The sequence below is a fragment of the Atractosteus spatula genome, chromosome 15 (assembly GCF_055471065.1).
Source record: "Atractosteus spatula isolate fAtrSpa1 chromosome 15, fAtrSpa1.hap1, whole genome shotgun sequence".
NCBI classification, from domain to species: Eukaryota; Metazoa; Chordata; class Actinopteri; order Semionotiformes; family Lepisosteidae; genus Atractosteus; species Atractosteus spatula.
Window position 1 is genome coordinate 22,731,242 of NC_142720.1, and position 12,424 is coordinate 22,743,665.

The 12,424-nt window shown below is 40.3% G+C and overlaps 1 protein-coding gene across 1 annotated transcript; it reads right to left on the bottom strand.

The window, feature by feature from the left end:
• Nucleotides 1-2,776: 2,776 nt before the first annotated feature.
• Nucleotides 2,777-9,954, bottom strand: LOC148820269 (chorion-specific transcription factor GCMa-like). The gene is made up of 6 exons (XM_088934250.1): nt 9,743-9,954; nt 8,714-8,820; nt 5,484-5,736; nt 5,191-5,303; nt 4,757-4,879; nt 2,777-4,065 (listed from the first exon to the last, which is right to left on the bottom strand). Exons 2-6 carry the CDS (start codon nt 8,804-8,806, stop codon nt 3,430-3,432), a joined length of 1,218 nt encoding a protein of 405 aa, XP_088790376.1. The 5' UTR covers nt 8,807-8,820; nt 9,743-9,954; the 3' UTR covers nt 2,777-3,429.
• Nucleotides 9,955-12,424: the final 2,470 nt, after the last annotated feature.

The window sequence follows — 12,424 nt, forward strand, 5'->3', positions numbered from 1 at the left end:
GAATGGAATCCCAAAAAGTCCGTGGAAAGTCACCTGGGAGGTGGTGATTGTGCAGCCTTAGCTCATGCACAGTATGCAGAGGAACAGATAAAGGTTAAATTCCACGTTGCAAGGCAGAAATAAAAAAAAACATTTGGGATTTTGCTGTGAGCAACTTCAACACCTGAAGAACTCTCAAGAGCTGAAACCTTATGCGGCTCGTTTCTTCTTTTCAGCGTGGAATGAACCCGGTCTTGTTCCGCTGAAGCTGACGCAGCTCCCCACTCGCGCCTCCAGTGCGCGGCACGCCTGTGTTACCCAGTGCTTTCACCAGGTGGCGCCAAAGCAAGCTGTTTGATGTGTGGGGTTTACACTAGTGGTTTATTCCAAACTTTTGTTTTAAAAATCTTTTGAAATAAACAGAATTCACACAACTAAGCAGATAACTAAAGTATTTAAAGCTGTTATTCTGGAACAAATAATTAGAAGCTGCAAGGTGGTATGTTTAAGTATGCGGATAGGATGTACTTCTTCACACTGAACAGTGTTTGGAACCCTGGGCCTTTCTGTAGAGAATCAAAAATAATTGCCAACATTTACAAAACTTAATGACTCATGTTACTTCATTTGATAAAGTTGGTTTATCACAAATATTTAAAGCTCACAGAGCTTTTTCTTAAGGGTAGATTGCATGTGTTAAGTATGAAAGTTGGGTAGTTCAATAAGCGTGACCACCGTATTGCAAAAGAATGATAATGAACTGGTCAAGAGAGGTCAGTTTTCTATGTATTTAATGTATTCTTAACTTTCTCTTAAATGTTAATGATTCCCCACAGATTTTCAGCCGTGGTAACCCACCTATTTGTAATTTTAGCAAGACTTAGTTACCTAATTTAGCCACGTGTGCTAAATTAGTCAAGATTAACATGATCTTTAGTGACTGATTGAGCTGTGAAGCCGGGAGGATCAGAGCTGTCACTACAAGGGACCATTTCCATGATACCAACACTAGGCTGTCGTCAGTCATTCGTACAGTGTGAACATGAGACATGGAAGAGGTCAAAAGTTCACATCCTGCTCCCTCACCACCGAACCCTTAGTTTCTAGCACAAAGCTCAAAAGTAGTTAAACGGGAGGAATTCAATTCTATTTTGTAAGCCGACAACTGATTGTAAGGCAGATTAGGCACCAGAGCCATTCAGCCGTGTGATGCTACCAGTCATCACAGAGACCTCTGGAGCCATACCTCATTGTTATGACTGGATCTCTACAGGAATAATACAAGAACAGGGATGAGCAAACAGCCACTGAGAGCAACAGGCCGATCCTGCAGGACGATAAGGAAGAACTGTAATACAAACACACGTAATCTTGCAACGCACTGACATTGATTAATGTTTCAATAGATGAATGTTTGATTGTGGTCTGCTCCTACTGTATAACAAGTACAGATTCTCTAGGTTGAAATACTTTACCGAGACAAACTCTTTGTGTCCAAGACTTGCTTTCAGGCTTCAGTTAGCGGTGTGCTCTTGTACATTTCTCCAGCCCAGACTCAGTTGTGATTTTCCCATTCCTTTTGAGACCTTTGCCGCTTACCCACAGGATGGCTCGCTTCTGCCCACACGCCTGCGACTCTTGATTCCACCATAGTCTCTAGACTACATTGAAATTCTTAATTCTACTAACACTTTACTTGACTGGAGCTTTTGGGTGTTTTCTTTGTACTCATCTATATATCTTAACTTCCTGGTGGAATGCAGTAGTTGAAAATGGTCACTTTTTTTCAGAGCCGAAAACAAACAGTTTTAAATTAATCCTGCTATCACGTCAATTAAATGTTTGATGATTGGACTGAGAGCTGGGCTGAAAAATCAGTGTTGGGGAAACCCATGATATTTCCTGACTCGACTGTTGATGTGTATCAGTGCCAGTTCTGAGTGAATTTTAATCAACAAAATTTAGCCATGTATCAGATTATATCAGACGAAAGTGTGGGAAAGAGCTTTGACAAAAAAACACCCCCTTTTTACCAACAATCATGGGAGAATTTAGACTGTTTCTTTATGACGCAGGTGTTCACTGCATGTGCATAAATGCATACAAATGTGACACAGCTTGGTCCGTGGTCCCTAAACCAGTTTTGCTGGCTTAATGTAAAAAGTATGTTTTCCCACTGATGCTCTGGGCTGATAAGCAGAAGTGCAATTCAAAACAATGGAATCTCCCCTCCTCCTGCTGTGTTCACATTTCTTCTTGTCTTTTCTTATCTTTGGTGTCGGAGTCTCAAAAGTTGTTCTGTTGACCGTGCATGGGGGGGAAACGAAGCAGCCAGCATTCTACCTCTGTAGCATATTTTCACTTTTGCATTATAAATGTGCCACTTGGGTTTGGTCGAAGATGTCTGTCCTTTGACAAAGTGTTTCAGGGGAACACATTGGGTGTTACTTTACGTGCTGAAATGACTTTTAAAGCCAGAGCTCATCCCAGCTGCAACAGCATCACACTTACAGAATTGGGTGACTCTGGTGTTGTGTGCGCCAGCCCCCCACCACATCTCCTCTCTGTCCCTCAACAGACCACAGGATATTGGAAAGGTTTTGTTGATGTGCAAGCTGGGAAGGTCAAAAGGTAGTAATGATTAATAGTAAGAGAGATATGGTATATACCCTTCATTGTGACACAGAAGTGAATTTCAAGGTGACAATTTTACCGAGAAGAACATAGGGTCTATTCCTGCCTTTTTTTCCCTGGTCGCTCCAGAACACACCTGAATAATCGGTGACGTCAGTGGTTCAGGTGGAGGTCTCTGTGTGCACATTTATTAAACACAACAAACGCGATACAAGACAGCACTTAAATCCTTCATCATCCAAGAATCAAAAACAACTCAGAGTGTCTGTCAGATAAAAGAGTCCATTCAACCTCTTCTGCCAAGAATCCAAAAGCATGAGATGGTGATGGAAGGCAATAGCACAAACATCAGTTCACAGCTGGCTTTTACCCACTATTGCAGTTGCCAGTATGTCTTTCAGAAGTGGTTTAATGCACAGTGAATAATCTAGAGCCTGAGTTTCTTGGCTTCATTTGAGAAGAAAATGGTTTATATTTTTCAACCGAGACACCAATGAACTCCATTCCATTTGGCCAATTCAATCTCTCTCATGGGTGTCTGACATCTGACCGTATGGAAAGATTGGTTTTGCGTGGAAGAAAGCCAATAATACTGACAAACAGTAGGTCGGGTATAATTTAGAATTAATGAGGAGAAATGTCCTTTCTCAATGCAACACCTAATTCATCATACTGCAGTGTATATACAAAAAACCATAAAATACATTGGCAATAAGTACATGATTTAAAGCAAAAAAATGCTTTTCCCTCTTAAAATTAATTGCATTGTGTCAGAGTAATATTATATTTAAGTGTTTTTTCCCATTGGGGTTTTGCTTAACTCACAAAGTACGCTCTTTCCTCTGTGGCATGGTAAGTACTGGCAAGTGTTCCTTCAGAAAAGCTCTGCTCATTTGGTTTCATTATCTGCAAGGGTGACGGGGATATTGAATGGCTGAGATTCTGTTTCTGAAAGTACAAGTCCTCTTCAAGATGTCTGTCTGTGGTGAGAAAAGTGCTGTCAGGGATCCAGAGCTGTTTTCTCTCACACTCACCCAAACTGCACAGCGGGCCAAAGTCTGAACTCGACCCATATAAACTGTTTTTTGGTACAATGGTCTGAATATTCTGTAGTGAGACATCTAAGAAGTTTTGTGAACCGCTAAATTCATAAGTGCTTCCATAGTCCTGCACACGTCCATGTGAGGGTTTGCTTGGGCCAGTGTAGGTTTGGGCTATCTTACTCCAGGGCTCCTCATAGTCATGTCCACCTGCATACTGGACACAGGGACCATAACACCTGCCAATGTCCATTTCCAGTGGGCTTTCAGCTGTGTAAGATATTATTGCGTTCCCAAAGCTCCTTGGGCAAGAAATACTACGTCTTTTGTCCACATTGTTTTGATAGTGGTCTGGGATGGGTGATACAGAGCAGAAGGTAACATCTTGACTTGGTGCCATACCTGGAAAATGCTAATAAAACAAGACAAAGTGTCAGCTGGAATCACGGCACCATGTGCTCTTACTGGCCAAGGAATCACATGAACAGACTGTTGAAAACTGCTAGAATGTGGATGTCTCACACACCATCACTCTGATCACAATCTGTGTCACTCACAGTGGGATGGGATTAGGCTGCACACGCCCCAGAACACTGCAGAATACAGGATTGCAGTTGCTTGCAGAAGCCCACTGTGTGGTTTAGGTGAGATTCCTAGTAGTTTGGCCAGTGAGCGCACAATATAAAATTCACTGTCTGCTCTCTTATCCATGTGCTTATGACTTGGCAGTTGGAGCAGTACACCTGTGCTTGTGTGATCTATTCTGTTCACTTTACAAAGCTTTAGCTGACAGAATGCAGCATCTTTGAAGAGTGAGACAGTCAGCCTCAGGGAAATGACATCCTGGTGACAGGGTGAAATATGTGAGTCTCCTAAAGCTTAATTATTTATGGTGAGAGAAAGCCAGTCAAATATTTAAAAATTCTTAAAAGTGAGTAAATAAACATTAAAGCAGCCTACACAAATGAGAAAACAGCACATACAATTCAAAGATTTTCTAGAGGTCATGGATGCCCAACATTCCTGCTCGGCTGAAATGAAAAGTTCATTGATACTTGTAAGACCTAACTGCATCGTTTTTAAAGAACTCAGTTTGATCATACCTCCTGATCCAGCATTTTATTTAAATTAGAGGACTTCAAGGGGCTGATCTTTCTTCGACCCAATTTTCTAGCCTCTGCTTCCAGTTTAGATTCCGGCTTGGGGTGGTCATGCTGTCCTTTGGACTAAATCGATATAAAAAGGAATACTGTCATAAGAGCAACTAACAGCCATGTACCTCACTTTTCACACCTCTAGACATCTTAATATAAAACTTTCCTGATGCAATACCCAAAATTGAATTATTTGTGGTACAGGTACATCCAAAATATTTGTGAATAAAATGGAACAGTAAAAAGCCACAAACATATATTTTCCTAGCCCACAAAGTAACCTTTGTTACATATGAGAAACGTTGCCTTTTCATTTGTAGAATTGTTGTTGCACTAACAGCACAAATCAATAATCCTGGGGATCAATTTGTTTCATTGCCCACCTGAAAAAATATATATGGTCCTTCTTGTCTCCAGAAATTGGTGACAGGGTATCCGCCATTTCCTTTACAGCACAGTAGTCTCAGAGGTGCATTGCAGTTTGGACACTCCTTTTCTAAAACAGAGAAAATGAAATATTTAATCATTTTAGACCAGAATGATTCCCCCTCTTCAGCAGGTGCTTTTTACATGTGTATTCCTATCTGAAGTTATTTGCTAAACAAAGGGCACTAACATTGGCCCCTAGAGATTTTCTCACTACACCTGTCTGAGTTGAGGACGTGGCTTCTCTTACTCTGCTGCTTCTGCCTGGCCTTGTCGCAGATGGCTGGCCTCAGGTGGATCTTCCTGCTGTGCGCGGTGGTGCAGTTGTTGCTGCAGACCACCACCCCCAGACAGGACTTCTTCAGGATGCGGGAGTTGTGGTTGTTGGTGTTCTTCATCGCCCAGCCACTCAGGTGCCTCTGTGCGTTCTTCTCCTCTGAGCTGTAGACCAGTTTCACATAGGAGTCTGTCCACTCCTGGAACACGTCTGTCTGCTTTACATCCTTCAAACAAAGAGACGCTGAACTTAATCCTGCACCTGGAATGAATGAGTTCATGACTCACGTTCCTTTTCTTGTTTTTTGGTCTGGTTTCAGGACATTCCGGCTGAGCTTCACACTTCTCATAGGACGAGAAAGACAAATTCTCTCTTATTTGTCCTTTCTGTTGATGTAACAAAACATACTATTTGACCAGGGTTATAGTGGTTTCTATTCTCCTAGTTCTGAATGTGTTATTTCCATCTAGATCAAATAATAAGTATAAGATCATGAGAGGGCAGAAGGGTTTGCATTAGTGCCTCGCAGTACAGGGGCCCTGGGTTCTGTTCCCACTTTCAAATCTGTGTGGAGTCTGTATGTTCTTCCCGTCTTCGAGTGAATTTCCTCTAAATGCTGCAGCTTCTTCCCACAGTCCAAAAACATACTGGTAGGTTAACAAACTTCTGGGAAAATTAGCCCTGGTGTGAATGGGTTAGGGTTAGGGAAGAAGGCTCCACAGCCAAAACGTTGTGTTTCCTTTCTTCTCTTTTCAGCAGGAATAAACCCGCTACCTGTTCCTTTGCAGCCTGCGCATGCTGACGCAGCTCCCCACCTGAACTGCTTCAGCCTGGTGTGAAAGTGTGCATGCCTGTGCTTGTTTCTCTGTGTGTCCTGGCATGGACATGGAAGTGATTGAAATGGAAGAACCGGTTAGAAACAAGATGGACAGAGGAACATAAGAAAGACGGCAAATAAGAAGGGCCCCTCTGACCCCTTTGGTAGTTCAGAGCTAAATGATGCCAGGATCTCATCCAGCCATTTCCTGTAGGAAACCAGGCTGTCTGCTGGGTATCTTGTTCCAGACTTCCACAACCCTTTAGGTAATGAAGTGCCTCCCGTTCTGAAGTTTAAAAGCACTCCCACATACTGTACAGTAATTTCCACTGGTGTCCACTGCTAAGAGTATTTTATTTGTCATTTTGATTTAATATTGTTCAAAATTAATACCCAGTGCTGTTTCTTTAATTTAATATGGCTTCAACAACATAGGAACAGTTACAGAAGAGAGGCCCATTCTTGTTCATTTGCTAAAGAATATTTGTCCACTGTCTCTGTAGCCAGATGGCTTAACTACTCTGACTTATGGAAAAAAAATATTATTCCTTTTAAATTGGACATTTAGGGCTTTGTAAAGTTATGCTGAAGAACAAGTGTAGTAGAATCAAAAACTAGTGTTTGACAAGGGCGTGGTTTTGTCAGAGGAAGTCACAAATCCGTGCGTCAGCTTCCTCAAGGTGTTTAAATTAAGCAGCAGGGATGACATCGTCGACACTGTCTCCTTGTTTAGAGAACAGTGGTTTTGCTCAGCTTCAGAAAAACAGAACCCCAGAAATAAACGAGTACCTTAACCAGTACGCGTTAGCGGCAAACCCGGTGTGAAAGGCGTGTCAGATGTGGCTGAACTGAAGGAAAACAGACAAGGTAATTAAGAGTATCTAACCATTGAAACAGAAGCTTCCGGAAAGGGAAGGGCTTTCACAATCAGGAATACTGTATAATTATAACTCATTCTGTTTATTTAGTGATGTTGTCGTTTCACCATCGTTTACGCCATCATTAAAGGCCAGAAGGGGATTTCCGAGCACAGTGAAACCCCACAAAATCACCCAGTATCCCAGAATTACCCACTCGTCCAGTCGACAAATTGTCTTGGGGATTTAATTTATTCAGCAAACAGGACTTAACGTCAATTTAAAACAAAAAAAAAGTTTGAAAAAAAGTAAGTACTAGTGTTATGAACTCTTTATGGGTAAAATTGGTATATGTGTCTGAAACGTCCGGTCGGTATGATTCGCATCTGTATGGACCCCCCCCCCACACACACACACTCTCTATGACAATATAATTAACGATTACAGCTTCTTGAACATGATCCGTACTATTGTCACCTGGAATGAAAATGAAGGACAGAAAGGGCCAGGAATATAATTTGTAATGCACGAAGTTTTCTGCCATGTTCCTTGTCGTTTCAACACAATCCGACAAGGTGCCGTTCAGTTTCAAGGCAGAGCGACTGGCCTGAGCCGCTGGTAGGAGACGCAGGAGCAGGGCTGTGTGCGAGTCCACGCCGAGCTCCCGCAGGCGTCAGGGTGCGATGACAATCTAAGACATTTTCACTTTTATTAGGGGTGGAAGTGACATATTTGTAAACGTTATTTTCTTTATTTGATGTAAAGGAGCAGTATAGCTGCTAGACATTTGCTAGGTTCCACTCGAGTTAACGCGAGTTTGATAAAATGCCGATGTTAATATTTCTTGTGTTTTGGTTAGTGCGATGCAAATCGAATACCTGTTTTGTAGCTTTTACTCCTGTTGGCTTCCACGTGAACCTTTTTTTTTTGTGAGCCAAGCGATAAAACCTGCATTAAATCTTTAAAGCCTTTGTAAAGCAATAGCTGTAGAAACGTAGCACGATACTTTCCCCTAATATTGTTATTTTTGTACAGGTAAGATTTATTTAATTATGCCTTAATATTTGATTAAATATAATGGTCCCGTAATCTGTGGGTCCATGATTTTCTTAAATACTTCTTTACGATTTGTTCTGTTTTTATCTTAGTGATATGATATGAAGTGATGAACATGACCGATTTATTCTATCCAAGTAAAGCAAGATTCATGGACATTTTCATTACCACTTTTTTGGTATTTATTTCTCTTAAACTGCCTGTTTTGCTGATACTGGTAATTTATTTCTTAATTAATTTCTAGACAGGAATGTATATAGTTCTTTATTTGGAAATGTGCATGTCTAGTTACAGAACTATTACAGTTTCAAGACAGTGTGGGCAAATTTAAAAACCCTTTTTAAGCAGAGGTCAGTTACTATGCTGCACATCAAAACATGCATAGAGCCCTTTTAGTTTAGTTTTCTATTTTAATGTAAATTCTTGTCAAAGAGTCTGCAGCTGGGTAGCAGGTTGTGTTGTACTGTACTCACCTGAGGGAGGCTGATGTCATTAATGTCCCAGGTTCTGTCCATGTGTGAGGGAAATTGCTCTGTCACTGTTATCTCACCAGCACTTTCTGACATGTTCAAACACAGGGCTCCACAGTTAAGGAAATAAAAAGAAATGTATGACTGTGAAACTCCACAACTTCTAGTCATATGATACTGATAAGCATAAACAATATTCTGCATGCAAAACCTGTTTGGGTACTTGACTTGTAAACATCTCGTTTTTTTTTCCTCCAGAGAGTGACAGACTTTAGAATGTGAGACAACATCAAAATCAGGCACTGGTTAACTTGATAACAAGTGCATAGGGCTTTCAATGTATGGTATAGACCTTCCTCTTAGAAACCCAGAAAATTCAGCAGAAAAAACTAATGTCATTTTTTAATGATTTGATCGATAACATCTTTTCTTTTTAGTCCCTTCATATTTCTAATGTGAGTCACTGCAAAAAACATACAACAGCAAAAGGAACTGAGATCCTTTCACTTCAACACAACATTGGTAACACTGTGAATCCCAGATATTGGCCTGGTCCAGAATCTGTCTGTGCTTGCAATCAAGTTCCATGAACCACTTCAGCTGTGCCAGAATGACAAAGTGTTGTTTATTTATTTTTATTTTTTTAAATGTGCCATCTACCACAATATCAACAGTGTTACTTTATCATCAAACAGATTATGGTCAATTGCTTTTGCCAATTACTAAAAAAGCTACGATAGAAGCTAAACTGCATTACATTTAAGGCTGGGCTAGAAAGGCTATGATAGCACATTCCATAAACCCCCAATTTCAGTGAATTTACAGAAAACATCTCTTTGCGCACTTCAAGACATCGCTGAATGAGATTCGGGATGAGATGAGGACATAGCTGATGGAAAAACAAGAGCCAATCATTTCTGTTTGAACTGGTTTCATTTTGCCTGTTCTCGTAGGAGGACAGTGTACTATTTAACAGTAAGTATCTATTAAAAGTGTTCACACAGTAGTATTGTAAATCATGCTGGTACATACCTCATTTATTCAGATGATGGGGAGATTACTGTCTCTTCTTGAGAATTCAGACAGGGATATCTGCACTCACAGGCTCCCACCTGGAATGATTACAGTGCTCTTACCTGTAGGAGTCAAGAAGGCTCATTGCCCTGCCCATCAGGCTGTTCTCAGATTACAGCAAGTGCCTGCAACTGGGACACGAGTGACAGTCCAGCTCTGCAGCTCCTTTCCATTTCATTTGAAGATCAGCATTGAATGTGCATATAAGTGTTAAACAACAATATACAGGTACATGCTGAAATAATGATGACGTAATATTATCTGATTATTAATGATTAAATGAGAGGTCTGTGACTTTGAGAAGGATGTACTTCTTCTGGAAGCTAGCATTAATGCTTACGGATGTAGACAAAAACATAAAGGCATAAAATAAATTATCATGGAAAAATAAAAATGACTTTTTTTTCTTCTTTTTTTAATTATAAAGATATCCTGGAATGCAATGGAATATAACTCCAGAAAAGTACCTGTATCAAGATCTGTTGTGTTTTGTTTGTAGGAATAAGGTAATCTATAGTAATTTATTTTATGTGTATTAAAAAATACTAATATATTTTTTGCTAAAAAAATAAATAGTGAGTAACATCAGTATAGTACATCCACCTTGTCTAAAGGCAGGGCCTGGTATTTGCATTCACATAAACGTGAGCTGAACGGCAAAACAGGACTAATTAAGGATTCAAGAAAAACGCCTATCTTTTCTGTCAGGATTAAAACAAGATTTCTGCAGTACCGCCAGAAAGAAGTGGGACTGAATCTAAATCTTTGGCAACCAAGAGAGAAAATGAAACGATCTAGCAGAGCCAGTGAAAAGACAAGGTTATCCTGTCCAGACATGAACCTCTGTTCATTTTATTTTCTTTTTGAAACTTCTAGGAAAAAAATTGATTCTCAGGAAAGACTAGGTGAAGAGGGGCGTTTTCTTTCAGTTACTATATGCCAGTATATTAAAATGAAAAAAGTATATAAAATAAAAAGCATGGAATGAAAACATAAAGCACGTGTATGAACACTAGTCAAAATATCACACTACCTCCTAAAACTGTTGGTCCCAACTTATTAATTAAAAAAAATCTCTTTAAGTAGTAACTGTAACTGATTCCTTTTTAGAAGTCCATGCATCCATTTTCTAACCTGCTTATCCAATACAGGGTCATGGGGGAGCTGAAGTCTAACCTGGCAGGTAACGGACACAAGGCAGGGTAGAAGTAGGGTACACCCTGGACAGGACTCCAGACCATCGCAGGGCACACACAGATACACACAGACACACACACTCTCACTTTCAGACCAGGGCTAAATTATTTTCAGGGTCACTGACGTAGTGACACAATTTAGTTGTTCTGCTCTCTTCAACAACGACATCTGAGAGAACAGATGTGTAGAAACTAATCAGTTTCTCTCTTAGTTATATAAAAAAAACTCTGGGTGAAGTTACATTTTCCAGATTTACTAATTTCTCAAGTGGGAATGTATATGCAATTTAATTCATCCAAGCACCTGTAATTGTGAAAAATGTTTTATTATATGTGATCGTGTCTTAAACTGGCATTGTACTTTGACGTTGCAATCAGAAGATTTATAATATTTTATGTTTGTAATACCTTTAGCCTATTCTCATTTTCTCAGATTTCTGTCATTTGTTTCTGTATCCCATGAAAAGAAAATATATAGAGAGAGAACAACACCACCCTGCAGCTTTTAACTTCCTGGCAACTACACTATCTCAGTCATAAGTTAGATCATTGAAACTAAAATCACATCAATTACATCCTGTTCTGTATCAGCAATATTCCAAAATCAGTAATGAGTTCCTCGGCAAAAGGTACAGTGTGAAGTATCCTCAGCTACTGTATTTTTGCAAACCCAAATCAAAACACAGGCTTTTCTGTTTGGCATGTGAACCATTCATGTGCATTACTCAAATGATGGGTGTCCGAGGCCGGAGGCACACTGACATGTTTATCTGTTAGCGTGGCGTTAGTCATCATTTTAAAGGCAAAGCTATTTGTCAAAACGACTTCAAAGTTGTGCGATTCCTTAGTATGAGACCCATTGAATAGTGTTAATCTAATATACATTTTTTAGTTGCTATGTTTAAAATTTGGTTAGCAAAACCTTTAAAGTAAATACTGATGTACACGGTATGTTTTAGACAGGTTCTTAAGTGCTGATTGATGATGACACAATTACAGGCACCAATGCTATTGCTTTTATTTCCTCTTCTGGCTTAATGGTGTGAGTGGTGGAGCCTGTTGGAGTCTGTATTAGGTTACAGCCAGGAGTCATCCGGAGCTGGGGTGGAAGATCACCACCAAACACAGGTGAAATGATTTTTAAACAGTTGACGGTTGACGTTTCTTTATCAAAAATTGCTGCATTTCTTAATTTTATGAAAACCCACATGCTTGAAAAGCGAAACATCCAAGACATCTCACAGGGCCGCCCGGGGCTTTTGTCAGCAGGAGAACTTGCTGAGCCCTGGTCACCGCACGCTTCTCAGCCTGGCTTCCTGGCACCTTAAACACCGTCAGTCTCTGATCCACCCCTCCTTTATGATGAGGAAGTTAGTGCCGGGGACAGGTCTATTCAGACAGCAAAGGATGCAAGAAACAATAGGGAAAAAGCTGGAGCAAGAGG

Bases quoted from the DNA above. Each gene is read 5' to 3' on its own strand.
- LOC148820269 (XM_088934250.1), bottom strand. From the start codon at position 8,806: ATGTCAGAAAGTGCTGGTGAGATAACAGTGACAGAGCAATTTCCCTCA. The intron at 5,737-8,713 runs GTGAGTACAGTA...CTTTGTTTGAAG, and splicing joins ATGACATCAGCCTCCCTCAG to GATGTAAAGCAGACAGACGT. The intron at 4,880-5,190 runs GTGGGCAATGAA...ATATCGATTTAG, and splicing joins GACCATATATATTTTTTCAG to TCCAAAGGACAGCATGACCA.